The sequence below is a fragment of the Ambystoma mexicanum genome, chromosome 8 (assembly GCF_040938575.1).
Source record: "Ambystoma mexicanum isolate Mex_15411 chromosome 8, UKY_AmexF1_1, whole genome shotgun sequence".
Classification (NCBI taxonomy): domain Eukaryota; kingdom Metazoa; phylum Chordata; class Amphibia; order Caudata; family Ambystomatidae; genus Ambystoma; species Ambystoma mexicanum.
The window spans coordinates 155,336,046-155,356,444 of NC_090929.1; the positions used below are offsets into that span (position 1 = coordinate 155,336,046).

At 45.2% G+C, this 20,399-nt stretch overlaps 1 protein-coding gene across 2 annotated transcripts in view; it reads left to right on the forward strand.

The window, feature by feature from the left end:
• PHF19 (PHD finger protein 19) overlaps nucleotides 1–20,399 on the forward strand; it is a 258,042-nt gene that overhangs the window by 48,383 nt on the left and 189,260 nt on the right. For both annotated transcript variants that reach the window (XM_069609530.1, XM_069609531.1), the window contains exons 2-3: nucleotides 11,643–11,850; nucleotides 18,536–18,617. In XM_069609530.1, the coding sequence (XP_069465631.1) occupies nucleotides 11,659–11,850; nucleotides 18,536–18,617 (274 nt within the window). In that variant the 5' untranslated portion in view covers nucleotides 11,643–11,658. The remainder of the gene's footprint in view (nucleotides 1–11,642; nucleotides 11,851–18,535; nucleotides 18,618–20,399) is intronic.

Sequence of the window (20,399 nt, forward strand, 5' to 3'; positions counted from 1 at the left end):
CTTGAAGAAACTTGACTACGTACTTTTATTCATTTACATCAGAAATTTGGCGCAAAGAGGTGTAGGCACAAACAAACTACTGCTTACTCTAAAGATATTACATTGTGGAATTAAGATTGACTATATGTTATACATAGTTATCTAACGATGTCTGTGGATTGGCTGCCAACCTCCCCTTCTAAAATCTTGCGTCCTTCCAGTGACCAATGTCCCGGCTATTGCATCTTACATCCAAATCTTGAAGCTGTCCAAATAAGTATTAATGGTGACAAACACTTTCATTTTTGGCTGAGTGTTGTGCAAAACTAAATGAGCACCAAGCCCAGCCTGCGTTACACTCGGTGATTGCGCTCTGCGGCCTACGGGCGTGTGGCACTTTCTAAAAATAAATAAATAAATGTAAGCATGCCACACTTTTAACGTGGACACATTGGGCAAATATGAAGAGCTGTAGTTTTTCTCTTGTTCCCAAAATGCTGGTTGATTTTATGCAGATGAGCTAGGAACCCTCTTGCTATTTGTCTCCTTCCCCTTTCCCAATGTGATCATCCTATTGTACCAGACTGTCCATCTTGGAATGATCCCCTTCTGTTAGAAAATCATTCGTATGGTTATTCTAGGTTTTGGCAACATGCTTTGCTCAGTGAGGCACGTTTACCGTTCTTATTATGACCACACTATATACTGGATGTGATCATAAGAGACATTATTAGAACATTACACAATTTGAAAAAGACAGTTTGCAATGTTAGTGCAATTAAACAATGCACTTTTTTAATAGCTTCCTTTGCTGAAAACATATACCATTTTGGCACCCAACATGTCCTTAATCCTTGGAAAGGATTGCACTCAGGTTAACATCAGATATCGTGTTCTTCTGTGAGCACCAAGGTAATGTTTAATTTTCCATGCTGGTCACTCGGTGGTTGATAGGGCTGCAGCCGGGGTAGTGCACATCGTTCTATAGTCGCTGTACCTAATAATACTTTTTAATTAGTCATTAGACCCGCACATTTGATACAGTGTGCACAATCATTGATAATTATTAAAGAAAAAGAAAACCACATACCCAGTTGTACACTTTGTGGCCTAGTCCTCCTACATGGTATGTCAGAACCACAATCCCCACCCGAAGAGCCTATCTGTGTCCCCCTCACTTCAGTTCCTGCAGGGAATGAGTCCTCGTTGTGATGGTGACTTCCTGCAGGACACACACAATTACAATGTATGTCTCCAAAAACCGGGCTGGTCCACACCTCGGGGGATGCTTCTGCCCCTGCAGCTCTCCTTCTACTCTTAACCCATAAAAGAACAGAGCACTCCCTATCCCCGTCAAGAGAGCTTGTGTTTTAGCTCTGGCCATGCTGCTTTCTGCAGCGACTGGGGTGGCTCTAGCAACCGTGCACCTGGCAACGCGACTAGCTCGTATAGAGCCCGTGCACCTGGCAACGCGACTAGCTCGTATAGAGACAGAGAGATAGAGACTGACAACTGGGGTGGCTCTAGCAACCGTGCACCTGGCAACGCGACTAGCTCGTATAGCGACAGAGAGATAGAGACTGACGACTGGGGTGGCTCTAGCAACCGTGCACCTGGCAACGCGACTAGCTCGTATAGAGACAGAGAGATAGAGAGTGACGACTGGGGTGGCTCTAGCAACTGTGCACCTGGCAACGCGACTAGCTCGTATATAGACAGAGAGATAGAGACTGACGTAGAGTGAGACAGAGAGAAAAAAGAGAGAGCGTGCATGTGACACGCCTGGGATCAGCAAGTATGATGAGTATAACATTGTAGATGGGGACATTTTTGCATGATGAAATGCAAGGCAAAGACACTGTGGAATTGGTTAGATGTGTTGTGCTTGATTATATTATAGTATCCATGAATTGTTAGTGCGGTCCGGCCATTATGGTATGGATACATATTGTTCCATATTGTTCTGCTGAAGTACATTATAGTATTGGATAGATTATGATTCTAAGACCTTATTAAACCAGACCCTGAATGAAAGACACATTGCCTTTATTTACACTGCCAGTGTGGTTCATCCTTCCTACCGCCCATTCTTCATAATGTGTGTCTTGTGTGGTTGCTCTCGTTCCTTTAAGTAATCCCTTGAACTGTAAAGGGGAAGAAGGTTTAAAGTCCACTCTTTATTTGAACGCCAAATAAAAGATTCCTTTTATTATCAATTTATTCGCCATTTATGAAATGTAACCAGGGTCCTATATTCTAATCCTTACATTATGTATGCTTCGAAATATAGTGTATTTTATGAAACATTCTAATGTAACCCATGCCCACATTACCAATCTGCGGCCACCAGCAGCAAGCAGTGCATAACAAGCACCCAGATACATACATGACTCATGGATGGCCATATATTTTGCAAGACAAGCTATAGTAGTGTTCCTTTGTATGTTCTGTGATGGTATTTCTAGCGTGCACTTAAACGTCTCCTCTAGGCACAGAGACAATGCACTGATAGATGGGCCAGAAAGCTTCATAAGGAAGTGTGTATCATCAGCCTAATTAGAGAAGTGCATGTCAGTTTCATTAGTGGGGGGGTGTACTCAATGGCCCAATGTCCCAGGCTTTGCAAAAACATGGCATGATCCATTGTGTCAAACACCACCAATAAACCCAGGAGGACCAATGCAATACTGTATCCCAGCGTCTACATGGATTCGGCGGTCTTCCAAGGCTGAAAGCACAACAGAGTCTCTCCCTCTAGCAGGCAGACAGCCTCAAAGGCATTGGAAAGATAGGGGTATCTACAAAAGCTTGCAGCAGCAAAGTCGAAGGGCATCTCAATAATTAGAAAAGTCCCCAGTGTTAGCGTTGGCTTTTGTTAGTAAGGGCGATCTTTAGGCATGGTGGAACTGATGCCTGAGAAGGGGGGCAGGCTGTTAGCCAGAATAGTGGGTCAGTCACCGGTTTACACGAGGCTAATCCCTTAAAGCGTTTTCTGAGAATCCAATGCTGAGCTTGAACATTTGCTGTTTTTAATCAGTGTCATACATTGCTTGGTGTCCCCATGTAGGCTGTAAAATTTGCATTCGCCACTAGCCATCTGCTAGTGATATTTGACTCTAGATGCGTAAGAAATTGTGTGTAGCACTGAGGTGGCAAGTGACTTTTTTAAGGCTGCCTAGTAGCATGCCACTTGCATTTTTACCCCCTGCCCAGTATCAAATGTAAGTTTAGAAGCGTTAGAACTGGGAAAATGTGCGCAAAAGGGAGGCTCAGAGCAAAGAGGTCCTTATTGAAGTACTGGATTAAATTCTTTCATGAATTAAGTGAATTGTTGTTCACATAGTTCCATGGCGGGTTGGCTAGTTTGTTAAGGATTCTAATGGGGCGACACACACCAGACCAGGACTCTTGATACTGGCCTAGACTGCAGCGCACAGTTAAAACACTTTTATCTTTAATCACTAAGAATTCAGTTTGAGATGGCACTCAACCCGTCTCACACCCCCTTTTACAAATACCCCAGGCCACAATGGACCATGAACCAGGCCAGTGGGTGGTAATACCATATTTATTTATTTTAAAATTCAAAGGATATCACACAAATTTAATATTGGGCAGCAATCACTATTGGGGTGATAATTACAAGGTAAATGGATGAAATGAACTTAGTTAGACCTTTTCATGTTAGATAAACACTACACACTTGAAAGAAAGCAAATGTAACTTTTGAGTGGATTTTAAATTGTATCACAGTTCATGATTTCCCCTACACCACTCCCTCAAACCCCTATTAATCAAACTTTGCATGGATGGGGAGGTGTAGCAAGGAGTCAGGTACCCTATGCAGCAATCGGAATCAAATTCCCCCACTGAATTGGAGGCAAAAACCCAGATTTAGCACCTCCGAAAACTGAGCAAAACGGCACGCGAAATTATGAAATGTTTATTTTACAGGTGCGGTTGAATGCAAAGAGCATGAATTGGGTATAACAATATCAGGACACTAGCACACTATCAATCAATGTCCTAACAACAGGCATACAGTTCAGAAATCGACTTGGAAATGAAAAACACTGTGCAGCCAAATCACACGTTGCAAAATTGCATTTTCTTATTTTTACAGGTTTAATTGTCAAAACGGTTTGAAAAACGGGTTGAATAGGCAGAATAGGAATGCAGTTTTTATGCTAAAGGATAGATACACATCACAGGAATGATATGAAAGTGAAAAGATAACTCTACGTGAATGACTGGATGAGATTGTTAATAGGAAAGGAAATTTGGTTTTAAAATTGAAAACAGTGGACAAGGAAAATCGGTTTGAAAAGGAAAGGACAAGTTTCACTTAAACTAGATTTTAGTGGCTAGAAAAGAGAAACACCACCCGTGAATAGAAAGGTTAAGCTGCAGTTGTAACCCCTTCACGCAGTGTGCCTCTTTTAGGGAGAATTATTGTATTTAATTCAAATAGTACTAATGACTTACACAAGGACAGAAATGAGTTCAAGAATGACGCTAACCCTTGGAGATCAAGCACAGGATGCACAGAGGATTCTGACAATTTTCCGGATTTCTGCTAAGGCAGTTATGGGATTTCTATGGGATTGGACCTCATACAAGGTAACAGAGCAAAGGATAACGTTTGTGATTGTTGGAGAAGGGAAATACTCACAACAAGCACTTGAATGAGGTATTCTGGACAGCAGACCGAGTTTCTGGACAGCGAGGCAATATATGGTCACAGCTGCGTACTCTCTTAACAGAAAACAGCTGGGAAAAGGTCTGGTCACGGCACAGCGGCACCTCAGCTGGATAGAGCGGGTAGCAGGGCCGGCAGGTAGCACTGGATAATCCCAATGAGGATTCAGCCACCTTTACCCTTTGTCCCTGAGTTATTGGGATTTTTAGTGTTTTTTTTCTGGATCAATGGTCCTGTCTGGATAGGGTCAGCTATGCTCTGGCCTGGCAGTGGAATCTGGAATCTTGCAGGATGAATATGGAATGTCTGGATACGCAGGAGCTGGAAAATTCAGACAAGAATGTCCTTTGTCTCTCTTAGTCTCCCCCTTTTATAAGGAGGGTGACATCACAGGATTTACTGTGGGGGCAGAGCTTTGGCTTGACATGCCTCTAACAACTTCATTGGTCAGGGGTTCCTGTCACCGCCTTTCTGTCAGCCGGTTGGACTTTCAGGGACATTACATCAGTTTTATGGCATGTGCTTGTAAAGCCCATGCCCTCCCACAGTAATTTTTGCCAAAATCAGTTATGACATAAATTGCACATTTTTACAGTTGTGGCACTTTTGAAAATCACATAGGCAACTGACATATTTTATACAGAGCTTGGCATTCCAGCTCTCAAGTTTGTATGGTGTCATTTAGCCCTTCTAATAAACGTTCACAATTTTCAGTGGGAAATATTTCAACTAAAATTCTTCAATTTTATACATGTGTACCTATTATCACAGAGCATGTTTGCATTAGATTCCAAAGTTGCACCATGTATACTTTTCTCATGATTTACAATTTCCTGCCGTTTGCGTCCCCTATGTACTAGGGAAAGCTACCTTGTGTTGTTTTAACGACCCAAAAATTACATTTAAACTGTTAAACTTTTGCATTGCTACGTTGTCCGGTTGCAGAAATAAAAGTCTTAACGTTTATTAAATAAGAACAGTCTTTTGCCCAAGATGGGCCGGCTTCTGTCTTCCAAATAAGGGCATTCTTCCCAACCCAGAGCCAACTGTCAGCTCTAGTCCTGTGTTGCCATGGAGTTGCCTTTGAAGCTCCTCAGTTTGAGTGGAGGGGAGGTGCTGCTAAAAAGTCACACCTATGTGTCCCAGAAATCCATTGTACCAGCTGGAGCACTGCCGCATTGTCTGATGAGGGTGCAAGGTCCTTCACGCTTGCCTATTCATATGCCCCGGGGGGCTGGTCCACTTGAAGGGAGGGAAATCCTGTTCCCAGGAAGCCATGTCCTTTGAAGCCAGGGCTTGAAAAAAACCTGTCCTGCTGTTTTCACAGTAGATTTATTTATTTATTTTTCCTGAACCAGAAGAAAGTCTGTTGGAATTAAAGATCCTATATATGTTTTAAAACAAACCCCCCTCACATTTCTATGCAAGGACAGGGCCTTAATTCAACATTTCACTTTTAAACAGATATTTTTCTTGTTTATAAAAACACCATTGTACACATGGCTAATTTTCCTTGGCTGTCACTTTACAATGTGGCCTTCTTCACATTCATTTTCTGAACCTTTCCAAAGCCCCAGTCATATTTCTAATGCACAGGCATCTGTACAAATAAAGGTCCTTTGGAACTGACCTGAGCTGGGAGAGAGAGAGGGCTTTTGGTGAAGAGTTTTGCTGTGACATTTTGTTGCAAAGTAAAGTGTTTTTTTGCATACGGCTTGGAGTGAAGTTCTTTGTTATTTCACAGATCTTGCCTGACACAGCCTGTCATTCAATGAGAAATGCCTCCTTTTTGCTGTAGCACAACTTGAATATGGATGGACATAGCTGGGTCTTACTGGAACCAAGATGTGTACAGTTGAAAGGATGGAAAGAGCATTAGGGCGCAGTCATTTTAAAAGGCAGAATATTTTCTTTTTCACTGAAAATCTTTGGGCTGGCAGCCTAGCAGCACTGCCTTTGAATTATTTTCTTTTCGGTGCAATTGAAGAAACTACTGGCAGCAACTCTTGGGGTATTTTGTGCTTCATCTTGCCCCATGTGTGATTGGTAAGACAGCGCAGCCATTATTTTGGTGACTGCAAAAAGCAGTTTTAAGGCAAGGCGATAGTGCTCAACAGCGCTAGCGCAGCCATTCTGCTGGTGACTGCTGAGATGTGGTTTGATGATGTACGGGAGTTCTGCTGGCGGTAGATGTATCCCACAAGTTGTAATAATGGCATGAGGTGTACTGAGTTCACTCACTATTTATAAATTGCCCTTTTCTCCAATTACAGGCAATTGTAACACCAATATAAGCGGATTGTGTGATTATTAAGCAATCAATGGTATCCTGTGCTGATAATAAGTGGACACAGAGATGTGAATGGGGAAAATTGGTTGGACACATGTCGTCTGAGGAGCCATATACTTCAAGTAAATATGACCCATCTCAAAAAGAGGAAAATATACACAAAATATGGCACGATTATAAAGTAACTGAAAAATTTGTAGTCGCACACTTGAAATGAGAGTTATCAAATTAAAGTTAGATATTTTTGTATACTTTCAATTGGAATCATGAAAATGTTGTTCTGAAGTAGGCTTTATTTCTAAACAATTAAAGCTGAAACATGTCAGCATCACTGGATGCCTGCAGTTTGCTCACACCTGATGTTCTGTACACGTTCATTTTTTAAAAATGCCAAATGACTCCATATTTGAATAGTCGGGATTGTCACTTTTGAAGCACCTGTTTGTTTGTACATCAAACTGTCCCAGATAAGGGTTTATGTTCTGCCATAGATATAAAGTTACATTTGACTTTTGTGTTTGACCCTGGTTATAAGTTTTCAAATTTAGCAAGGCTCTGTTAAAGTGCTCTTCTATTGGCCGAATGGAACATTTAGATAGTAATCGGTTGGCTGCAGAACTGTTCATGATTTACTTTTAGCACTCCCATTTGGTGTTATTTTTCACTGCATGTCAGCCCCATACACATTTGTGATGTCATCTTTGAAGTCATGGGTGTTAGTCTAAGCAGTGCACAGTGGTGGCGCGAGTTATGGTTGCTTAGCTTACCGTAGCTGTCGAATTTCAGAGTTTTTTCGGTTTTACCTGTAACCATAACGTCCCTGTAACAACGTTTTTCCATAGAATTTCATAGATTTTTCCTAGTTCAATTTAACCATAACGTCCCTTTAACAATGTTTTTGTTAGTGAATTTCATAGGTTTTTAGTAGGGCACTGTAATCAGAATGTTGCTTTAGCATAGTGTTTTCTGTAAAGAGGATACATATTTGGTACGGCCACATAACAATAACGTCTCATTAACAACGGTTTGTTACTGAGTCCTGGCCTGCCCTCATGATAAACATGTGGAAAGGGCAAATTGTCGGTTATATATATCCATTTCCGCTACCCCTTACTTTTCCAAATAGTGTTGCTGTATCGTACCAATTACAGATGTACATAGTAAATGTTGTTTAGTGTGTCAGTAGGCTCTCTTTTTGTGTGAACAGTGCATGCTAAATCTGTGCCACACACTAGTGGCTGAGATGACTACAGATGAGCAATATGGACGTTTCCTGGGCCCACTGCACCTGCTTGGCGTAAGTGCAATAACACTGCAAGTATCAGTATGACTCCATTAGTGGGTGCATGGCCGCATCTTAGAATTTACTTTTAAGTAGTTGTGTAAGCGCACGTGTTTCTGTTCCACACCTAGACACATGCATGCTGGTAACACCGCCCCTGTCGCCATCCCTACAGATTCATGCAGTAGGCTACCGCATTTAAAGTACTGCTGCCGACTTAGTGGATGGCTGTGCAAACCTACCCATGTTTGGCGAACATAATCCTAACTATAACGTCCACTAGAAACAATGAACAGCAACCTGCAGTGTCACATGGGTGTGTTAAATGTCGCATTACTTTGATTTATGTGCTGCTAACCTTTCATGTGAAACAGAAACATTGTGTTTGCACTCAGCAGTGCGCCAGAAAATATCAAGAGGTCGCCTGCCGGTAGTACAGTTGAAGAAAACATATAACTGCAGGTGGGACAGTTTGTACTAAGTCTGCAAAATGGCAAAGCTGGTGCACTTCCTCACGCACATACTAGTGCATGTGAAGGCAAATATGTAAGCAGCAGAGTATGCAGAGCGCAAACAACCTTAGTGGTGGTTAGAAAAGTGCTGTGGGTGCATGAGTCGTACACATAAATGGCTTCCTGCGACACGTATGAGTCTGTGTTTTGCGTTAGTGTAGAAAAGCTTTTATTGCACAATGTATGTAAATAACCAATAATCGTTAATACCTTGGGGCAGCATCATTCATAAATGCGGTGCTTAGAGTTCGGTGTTGTGGGTTTTGTCAGTAGCAGCACCCCAGGACTTTACCCTCACCTCCCGACTCCCTCCCCCACCCTGTAGTGTCTCTGAAGAGCTTGGTCTTTACAGATTTGATGAACCTAGGGGCATGATTTCAAGGCTTACACTGCAATTATTAACACTGGGTTCTGAGGTTGCCTGCCAATTTCTTGGAAAGGCTACCCAAACCCCTCTGTTAGGTCCTCTCAAGTTTGCGTGCCACTATGAACATAGAACTTCCCGCCCTCCCCTCGTTTTCCCAAGTTGGAACAGAAATTTGAATTGACCGTGACATCAGGAAGAGATGGCCTCCTGCATAAAACCTCTGGTGAGGTCACTGAGGGTCTTCCCTCAAGAAGATTTACTCATCAAGATGTGATAGAGGAACAGCATAACTTGCTGCATACCCCCTGACCTTTCCTCTAATTATTTTAGGCTACAAAATGGTAGTTGAAGGGTGTGCAGGGAAGTTGCGTCCCTCTGCATGATGACCATTGCTTGAGACTAATCATAAAGGTTTCTTAAGGTAAGTTTACCTTCTGCTCCTGAAGGGCTCATTTCGAACCACATGACATAACCCCCCAAAAGAGCCTGCCCAATGCCACATCTGATTGGTTGGATTATTCTGACAGTCAACACATGCAGCCCATTGGATAGTCTCCACCCGCCCACGACAAAAAGGGGCACAGTCTGCAGGAATCAACTGTTGCCACAGGGATTAGAATCTTCGTGCCTCTTTGCATGGAGCGCCACACAGCACATGTTAAGGGTGTGCACATGCGCGTGATGGCATTTGGTAAGCACAGAAGAATTTCAGGACAGCCATTTTGTCTGGAAATGTCCATGCACTGCAAAGCTCAGGATGAGCCTGTTCATTGGTAGATTTAATGGAAAAGTCTAGAACGTTTGGCTCTTTAGTGGGGCATTCATTTGCTCCCAGGTCTTGCCACGGGTCAGTGGGGAGGGGTCTATGTTAGCCTGAAGTGTCTGAACCAGGCTCCTCTCTTTCTGGCACATGAAAGGGTCATGCTGCCTTTGAACCTTTTCACAGACTCCTTTACTGTTCCATACGTACTCCTGAAAATGGCTTCAGCAACTGAATGTGATTTGAATGAACATAGGCTCGTTCTGACAAGCACTTGCATTTGGTAGACTATCAGTTTTACAAGGATTTAGTTAATTTGTTGTTGTTGTTTTTTTTAAGTCTCTGTTTTGTAACTTTTGAGAATCCATTTGTGATTATATTTCTGTATGATGTATAAGGATCTTTCGATTTGCCTAAACATAATTCTCTGCTATGGCTGCAAGCACTTGGTATGGCACTTGGAATGGCAGCTTTATGCCAATGGTAGCGCAGTAAATAGCGTATTCATTATCCAATGCAATGGTACTTAATGTATCGATCTCAAAAAGATGAAAGGCTAAGGTGGCTCCAAACAGAACTTGAACCTGTCATCTCCAGGTTAACGACAGGTCATGGCAGCAAGCGCTGTACTCACTGAGCTATGCTTCAGGACCTTCAGAGGAGATACTCAAGGCATGAGCAGGCTAGATAAAAGTGAAGGGATGGCCGTGTCAGGGATATTGAATGATATCCTACAATATGAAACTGAATCATGAATCATGTGTGAGCAATCAGATGCGGGTGGACAGCATTCCTGTCTGTTGGGTGGTTACGGGAAGTGAACATGCTTTCTGGCCTTGCAAAAAAGCATTGTGTTTAGGAGAAAGATACACACCTAAGATATCCTGAAGGACAGGTGTTTTTGCCCTTTTCCGGCTAAGAGGGTTAAGGGAAGAATTTTCAAGGGGAATTTGGTGAAAGAAAAAGAGGTAAAGACAGTACAGGACGTACGCATTTTAGAGCAAAAGAGACATGATTCAAAGAGTGGTTTTGATGTGACAAAAAGATGGAAAAAGGGTTCCCTGGAATATTATAAGCCACTGTTTAGTCCCTGAAAAGTCAGTGATTTCAGAGGACTGACTTCCAGGCCTGACAGTGGAGGAAACATAAATTACTGGGTTAAGATAAAACATGGTACAGACAAATAGTGCCCAAAGGGACGGGTGAGCATAGGAAAAGCTGGTGTCCACATGCATATGCCAGTTATAAAGCGTGGCGCATATGAGCTCATCATGATGAGTTGGGTTACTCTAGCAGTTTGTGTTTAGAGCTGAAGTAACACGTTGTACTACTTTTAAATGTTTACAATTGACCATGGTCTGTTAATGTGGGGCACAGTCTGTAATCCCTGCAGATTCTATATTCAGCCTTTGTTTTTGTAACAAACACATCGGTGTGTGCCATGACCAACCCAAGCAAATATGGGTTGTCTTTCTGTGTGCTGTGGCGGTTTGGAACAAGTTATGGGTGCAATGTATTAAGTGGTGCACTTGAGTAATTACAGAGTTATCTACCAGGGTGCATAATTTGGTGCTCAGTGGCAAAACATATAAAACTGTAACCTAATATGTGTTAAATTCAGAGCAGTAGTGTCAGTCTTAAAGGTACAAATTAACTATGTGCTGTTATACCATAAGGGAAGGGCCTTATCTGGGCACTGTGGTTCTGTTTCCCATAAAAGGATTTGCTTGACACTTGTCCATTTTGCCACCAGGGTTGCAGGGAAGCTGATGGACAACGATGACTCACAGCCATCTCCCCTGGATGTCTACGGCACCACCTGCCACCTGCAAAAATCACCCGGGGACTCCTCAATACGAAACCGGAAAGGGTGGAAAGAGCAGATGAGCACCTTGACCGAAGGGCAGTACGTCTTGTGCCGGTGGACAGATGGGTTATATTACCTCGGCAAGATTAAGAGGGTGAGCTGCTCTTAAATAACCTTTTCTCCTTATGCTGCAATTTCCATTGATAAGAGTGTTTATGTTTTTGGGTTAAGAATCAGTTAAGAAGTGGGGCGATTCTTGCTTGAAAGCGCAATGCCTTGAGGATGGCTGTGCCTGAAACGCGTGTCCGTGTTGCATGAATTGTAATTGCGGATGCATTTACATGGAACACATGTTGCTTACCCATCACCAGCGCAGCGACTATATTTGGTGTACGGTTCCTTATTGGTAGAAAGGTGTCAAAACCCTACACTGACATAGCCAACCAGCCCACACAATGCCCACACCACACACATGTGTCCAAACAAATCTATCGGCATTGCTATCTTCCTTCAAACCCCTGGATGTGATTAGGGTGGTACACCTGTGGTGGGCGAGCTGCGGCGCACCAGATGTGTCATCTAACAACTCATGATCCCCCACCATTGACTGTTCTGGAAGGGCTAATGGGAGTTGTATGCCAAAACATATGAAGGGTTGTAGGTTGCCCAAAACAGATGTACTCAATAGGAACAACCCCAATCAGCATCTTCCATGAAAAGGTTATTTGCATTCCTGTCTCCCGGCAACGCAAAGCCCTTGTAGGCATCCCTTCTCTAGGGCATAGTCATGTGTTGGATGCAAAAGAAATAAGCGTCTAACGTCTATAAAAACTAATGCAAAATCCTAAAGAATTAGATTGCTCCCAGATCCCACCCAAGCACAGTCCTAGAAAGGGAGGCGACCAGATAACTCCATAAACATCATAATGGCCTCCGCAGCTGCCAATCAGGAGCCAGGCCAGCGAGAAGGACAGAAAATGCATTGGCATACTTCTGGAATGATTAGTTTAGATGAGACCCACTATGAAGCATGGCGCAACCCTTGTATGGCTTCGGGGACATAGACCATACCATATTGCTCAAAGAACGGCAAGAGTAAATAGGACCCTGAGGCCCCCTACGTGGGATGGAAGCAGTCATTGCCACATGCACATTGTCAACAGATCAGAATTGGGAAACACATGTCTTCAAAAAAACAAAGGGATTCTCAGTCCTACCCGTCAAATATATAGGTGGCCCCTGTCATAGTTATTTGAGGAGCCCAACCCTGCAATTCCAGAATCATGCGCTTGACAACTGCCCGATGTCTACCTAGAGTCGGGATAGGTTCGCCGCATGTTTGCACGACACAAAAGTCGCTATGGCTTAATATGATCTGATGAAGATACTGACATAGCCCCGTGGTGCCCACAGCTGTTGTGTTGCCAGCACATTTTGCAAAACTCTTCCGGAGACGGGATGAGGGGTGCCTCTCATGAGGATGCATTCGTTTTACTTTTAACCATAAATAGCACCTTCTTGCCCCATCTCCTTCAATACATCTGTGTATTTTACTCCGGTCACTCTGTTGTCAGCAGTGGATGGGGTGGAACCAGCAAACGTGACAGCGTGACAGCGTGACAGAGAGAGAGGGAGAGAGTCCATACCCCTCTCCCTGCTTCTTTCCAGGTCCAGGGTTGCATTCAATTAAAGCTTCTCTTTTATGACACATAGAGCACGGGCAGAATGACTTGACATGTAATCCTGGTAGACCCACAAGCACACACCAATGATGTGTATTTCCAGCCTTTAGCCTACAATACCATGATCTGCCGGGAGGGCTCCTCTTTCAAACACGCCCTTCCTGTCCATTAAAGGCGGTGTGCAGTTTAGGAGCAACCTACACTACATTTTGTGTGTTGTTGTCTTTAATTTTCAACCCCTTCATTGAGATTACAAAATGTTACGGGGCTCGTTAGAGAAGGACTCAACCTTAAGACTTGAAGAAATACATCTAAGTCTGCAGAGATAGTCGCAACAGTAGGGTTCCATTGAACCTCCGAGGGTCGCTATTTTTTGGGCTGAGTGAAGAAAAAGGAGGCGGGAGATAGAGCAGGGTTGGTTCGGGGGCAGGCCCGGCCTTAGTGGGGGGCGAGCCGGGCGACCGCCCAGGGCACTGCACCTCCCAGGGCGCCATTAGCGCCCGCCACGCCAGCTCGGGGGAGTCTTTGAAGGGCTCTCCCGAACTGGCGTAGCGGGAGAAGGATCAGGAGACAGGCACATTCAATGTCAATCGGGTGCTGAGCACCCGATTGTCACCAAATGCGCCCCACCGCCGTGGGCGCCTTCACCAACAAAAGGCACCTTAGCCCCCCAGCACGCCAGCTCTGGGGAGTCTTTCAAGGGCTCCCCCAAGCTGGCGTAGTGGCAGCAGGCACCCCATTGTTAGGCAATGCGCCCGCGGCAGCAGAGCGCATTGAGGAACAATAGGGTGCTAATGCACCCTATTCCTAGAATTGCGTTTAAAAAAAAAAAAAGTGTCACTCCGTGGCCACGCCCCCTGTTGACCAGGGGCGTGCGGGGAAGGGGGTGGGAGGGTTCCAATCCGCCCAGGGCGCTGCTGCCCCTAAGGCCGGCCCTGTTCGGGGGAAGAGACCCACATCGATGAATAGACGATGTACAAACACAACAGAGACGAGAAGACGTATGGTTATATCAATTTCAAAATGGAGGGCTATAACAACATGGCGGGACCATCCTGTCGTATGTCTCCAGGAAACAGTCTCACCATTCCCTAAGTGACTCTTTCCAGAGACGCATGGTCTGGGAGGCCTGTTAGCTATATATCAGTGTTGAGTTTCTAGTTATATTTCCAGTTTGGCGGATACTTTCTTTAGCATCCTTTGGTGTGCTTTCTAGTGTCTCCACTTCCGGCCACAGTAAATGCTCCTGTGTCTTCTGGATGCCGGGAGGCTTCACAGCAATGAGAGACACTGAATGTAACACTCCAGTCCTAGCGCACCGTAAGTCAAGTTGGCATATGACATGCTCATGATGCGCCACTAGACTATCAGCGCATGGGGGCATAGGTGTCAAGTTCAATCAACAGGATAATGTAGCGGCACTTTTCAAGTGCTGGTCTCCTGTCCCCATTAGAGGCAGATAACAAGCCCTAGTTTGGTGGGTTTGATCATTTGGGAAAGTAGCATAGTGGTATATTGTGTGCTGGCTGAAGTTCTGGGGTCGTCACATACCTAAACATGACACTAGGTTTTCCATCAGACTAAGTGCTTGCAATTTCCTGACCTTCTCTGGCATTTCTAACATCTTGCAAGGCTTATGAAGATTTACCAAGGGTTACCTTTTTTGCTGCATGCACAAAAGTCAGTGCACGGTGGAGGATCTGCTCAAAACCTCCTACGGATGCATTTTTACTACATAGGTTCCTGACGCATCCATGGCGGTTATTTAGGTATTTCCTTAGGTGTTTTATGTAGCACTCCTTGCTGCAATGCTCCGGCTTCGAAGAACAGTTTGCTCTGTGAATGGCGGCCTGGTGGAAATCTCTCCTTGTGTTGATTGTCTGCCAAGATTGCCTGGTCAGCCAATGATAAATTATATTCTAGGTTTGAAGGAGAGTGGCTTCCAATGCGTTCTCCGATTGGTGGGACCTGGTACTTTAGCCGAGAGTGGTGTGGGGTGATCTTGGTCTGCTCAGCTATAATTTAAAAACTGTGCTCCTATCATCATGATTGTAAAGTCTTGGGGTACATTGAAGTGCAGTAGGATCGTTGCCAGTGCAAGAAGAAAAACTCAACTAGCCTAACCAGGTGCTACACTAAGACTCATGGCATCCCAAGTGTGAGAAAAGGGACTGCCCTACGGCGTGGCAATGCCCAATATATACCCTCCAACTCAATTACTAGCCCTGTATGAGCAAGAGCTGTCCATTTTATATGAGCTGGGGAGGTTGGCGGCATTAGAGGCACTCTTAAATGAGGGTAGACTTTGATATGTGGCTACTCTGGAAGCAATGTCCTGCACCAGCATAGCTGACCACCTTTATTTTGTTAGCGAGTTGCCTTCCTTGAACACCCACATTTCTTCTCGGTGGGGCATGTGGTCTCCTGCATAAGATGGCGATATTGGAGCAAGAGAGAACTGGGCAATAATACCAGTTTAAAAAAATTCAAAAACGATCATTCATTCCACGTAAATCATTTTCCCTACCACAAATTAAAAAAACGTGTCTTAAATTATAAAAATGTATATATTGTGGGGTGATTATGCAAAGACCAACTGCACAGCGTATCACCTGAATTACACGTAGCGCTCCCCGTCAGGTCCTGGTTTCTATAATCCGCTATGGAGTATACCCCGTACTCTGCACGGTTTTCTGAGCAGCAAGGCGTGCTTGAGATTTTCTCATAGACCACTCTTCTAACAATATCTAAAGAAATGTATGAATCTAGAAAGCAAACATCACTGAATGTGACAATGTCCATTTGTTCCCCTTCATTGGTTTTTCTCCTCCCCACGTGCACGTGTTTGGTGAGCCCAACCAAGAAACAATTAACATTCTTTTTGTTACCTCAAAACATCAGAGGTGTCCTTATAAATAATCAATGGATAACGGGGTCTTTAAAAAATGGGGCACATCCTACTCTTTTGAAGGCGTCCAAAAGCCAACACCCCTAGCGCGTGATCTACGAGTAATGACGATATCAAAGGGTTGCGCATAGAAGGGAATTAAGGAACCAATTCACGTTTCAGATTATTCTCATTCCTGAAATTGGCAATTTTTATTATGCAGATTTTGTGATGTTTGTGTGGATTTCCTCTCTTTGAGTTCTGAATTAAGGGCCTGATTCATTCAATATTTGCCTGGTTCAAAGTGAATTTCCACTGCTGAAAAGTGACTTTGCGCTGCCGACACAAACCCTGATTCATGGAACCGTGCAAAGTGTATTTTTGCAGTGCAAAATCCAGGCAAAGTCAACGGATAGGCATTTTTGCAGTTCAAAATGACTTTGCCCGGCAATAATACACTTTGCACAGTTTCATGAATCAGGGTTTGTGTCTGCAGTGCAAGGTCACTTCTGTTCCCAGCGCTTCCGCTCCCGATGGCCTCCATGGAAAGGGAAAACGGACAACGTTTTCCCTTTCCATGGCGGCAGCCATTTTCTTTGCCTTTTTTTTCTGTTCCAAGACGTGTTTCGGAAAAGAAAAAAAAGCAATTAGTACCCCAGTCTAACGGGCCGGGGTACTAATGGCAATAAGCCAATCGGTGGCGGGCCAATACCGCCCCAAGGTAATGCCCCCGGGGCACCATTAAGGCCCTCGCTTCGCTCGGGCCTATAACCGCACACCGGGGCATTACCTGGGGCGGGTTTTGGCCCGCCACCTTGTGACTTATTGCCACAGTGATCAATATGACACGTGTCAGGTGTGGACAGCGCAACGAGTCTAGATTTTCTTTGATTGGGAATGCAACACGATAAGTGACAGAATTTGAAGATGAGACCAAGACCAGAAGACCTACTTGCACCACACATGGAACAATTTTGCATTTCTGAATTTCCTGTGTATTTATTCAAATTAGAATTAACAGCCAGGGGTCTGTTAAATTTACAATTTAGAATTAAAAAAAAAAAATTGCCTTCCGTAATTTGTATTTCACATCTGGGATTTCTGAGTCAGAACAGGACCAATTGAGTTAACGTTTGAGAGCGATGGGCCTGGCTTTCACCAGTCTTCAATCTTTGATTCCTAATGTGCCCACGCCTGGCAGCGCCCCTGATATTCATGAGAATCGTGCTGATCTTTCACCAGACTCCATCGATGGTTGTGGAAAGTTTTGTCTGGACAACCTGGAAGCAGTGCCATACTCTATGTTTCTTTGTTTTATTTATTTATTTCATTTGTAACAGGCACATACAAACGGGAGGCATTGTAATGTTTCAGCATCCAAATCCATAAACCATAAATAGTCTAAAGGTCATTGTGGTTAAAGACTCTTTCTGAAGCCGGAAGTAGATTTCCAACAGAGTTCTAAAAGGACCTTGTGAAAGCCTCATGCAGGATCGTGGTTGCCACAATGTCCGGGAGCGGAGATGTCACATGTGATGTAGCCATGAAGCAGAAGAACCAAGTGAACATGTCATTTGGGTATAGCCTGAAAATGTCGAATCTATTTTCCCGAATGTACCATTACTGCGAATATGGTGGTAACAAAAACATCGAATGACATTTTTACAGTCAATACGCTTGGTGGGTTTGGGGGGTGTCCCCTGCTTCCATTTCGCAGTAAAGACGCAGTGAGAGGGTTCAGGGATTACGGGGGTGTCCCCAGCTGCCTGTGCACGGGTGCAAACAAGTCGCAAGATGACGCTGACAAAGTTAGCACCAAAAAATACCTCTATCAAGAGGGACTACCCATATTTGGGAGAAGGAATGCGCGTCATAAATAGAACATTCGAGGTGATGAAAAAAAGGTAATAACGCAACCAAAAAGGAATTAGCATGTACAATTTAGTTTGTTTAAACGTATTCCTTAATAAGCCGTAATTTTTGTTTTTGGCATAGTGCATTGTATGATTTTTGCGTTTGGTATTTTAGTAGAGGCAGTAATCACGTAGATCCGTGATTTGAGATCCATTTTGGACTAAGGATTTGGTCAATATTGTCGTCTGGAGGGTTGTGGAGGCTTGATCACTTCCAGTGCTACGTCTGGGGTGGGATACACTGGCTTACATGGCGGTGGCAATGAAGGTCCAGTGGAGCTTACTTTGCAGGAACTATTTAGTGATTCGCTTCTTTGAAGCCTAATCGTATCTTTTTGTTTTCTTGATGTGTTACAGGTTAGCTGTTCCAAAGAGAGTTGCCTTGTAACCTTCGAAGATAATTCTAAGTACTGGGTGCTGTGGAAGGACATCCAACATGGTGAGTGATGAGGCCCGCGCTTGCGATGCCTGCTGCCACACAAGTCCTTACCCGCCTAGTGGAGGGGAAAGGGGTCTGCCTGTGGGAGGACATCCTGCATGGCGAGTGATGAGGCCCACGCTTGCGATGCCTGCTGCCACACAAGTCCTTACCCGCCTAGTGGAGGGGAAAGGGGCCTGTGGGAGGACATCCTGCATGGCGAGTGATGAGGCCCGCGCTTGCGATGCCTGCTGCCACACAAGTCCTTACCCGCCTAGTGGAGGGGAAAGGGGTCTGCCTGTGGGAGGACATCCTGCATGGCGAGTGATGAGGCCCACGCTTGCGATGCCTGCTGCTACACAAGTCCTTACCCGCCTAGTGGAGGGGAAAGGGGCCTGTGGGAGGACATCCTGCATGGCGAGTGATGAGGCCCGCGCTTGCGATGCCTGCTGCCACACAAGTCCTTACCCGCCTAGTGGAGGGGAAAGGGGTCTGCCTGTGGGAGGACATCCTGCATGGCGAGTGATGAGGCCCGCGCTTGCGATGCCTGCTGCCACACAAGTCCTTACCCGCCTAGTGGAGGGGAAAGGGGTCTGCCTGTGGGAAGACATCCTGCATGGCGAGTGATGAGGCCCGCGCTTGCGATGCCTGCTACCACACAAGTCCTTACCCGCCTAGTGGAGGGGAAAGGGGTCTGCCTGTGGGAGGACATCCTGCATGGCGAGTGATGAGGCCCACGCTTGCGATGCCTGCTACCACACAAGTCCTTACCCGCCTAGTGGAGGGGAAAGGGGTCTGCCTGTGGGAGGACATCCTGCATGGCGAGTGATGAGGCCCACGCTTGCGATGCCTGCTGCCACACAAGTCCTTACCCGCCTAGTGGAGGGGAAAGGGGTCTGTGGGAGGACATCCTGCATGGCGAGTGATGAGGCCCGCGCTTGCGATGCCTGCTACCACACAAGTCCTTACCCGCCTAGTGGAGGGGAAAGGGGCCTGCCTGTGGGAGGACATCCTGTATGGTGAGTGATGAGGCCCGCGCTTGTGATGCCTGCTGCCACACAAGTCCTTACCCGTCTAGTGGAGTGGAAAGGGGCCTGCCTGTGGGAGGACATCCAGCATGGTGAGTGATGAGGCCCACGCTTGTGATGCCTGCTGCCACACAAGTCCTTACCTGCCTAGTGGAGGGGAAAGGGGCCAATAACCCAGCAGAATATCCTTATTCAGAAGGAAGTGCCATAACACAGGATAGGTTTTCCTGTGTTATGTTAATAGGCGTTTATATAGCACCATAGTAGTGTAAGGGGACCTAGGCTTGTCCCTGGAGGGTTGTGCTGTTCCCCCACCAGGGGTATGCAGACCTTTGCCTGCTGGTGGAAAGAAAATGAGTGAGGGGAGGTTGGGAAAGCAGAAATAGGTGCTACAAACACAGGGAGGGAAGTAGGGAGGCAGCTGGGAAGAGGGTTTTGTGACATCATGGGAACACGTCAGTTCTGTTGGGTGGACCAACGTTCTGCAAAATGGAGGAGGATGCATACTCCTGTGTGTCCCTCAAGACCTACCCTTTTGTCAACGACCCTAGTTAAGGGTCCAATAAATAAATAATAACGTTGAGATTTGATTTGTTATACTTCAAGGCATGTATCAAGCAGTCTGTGGGCCTCATTACGAGGTGGGCGGTAAGGGTTAACAGCGCCGGTAAGGTGCCGGAGCCGTTAACCCCTTACCGCCCTATTACGAGGTCCGCTCACGAGACCCACTCTGGACGCTTGGTTTTACCAGACGTCCTTAGCGGGTCCCGTGAGC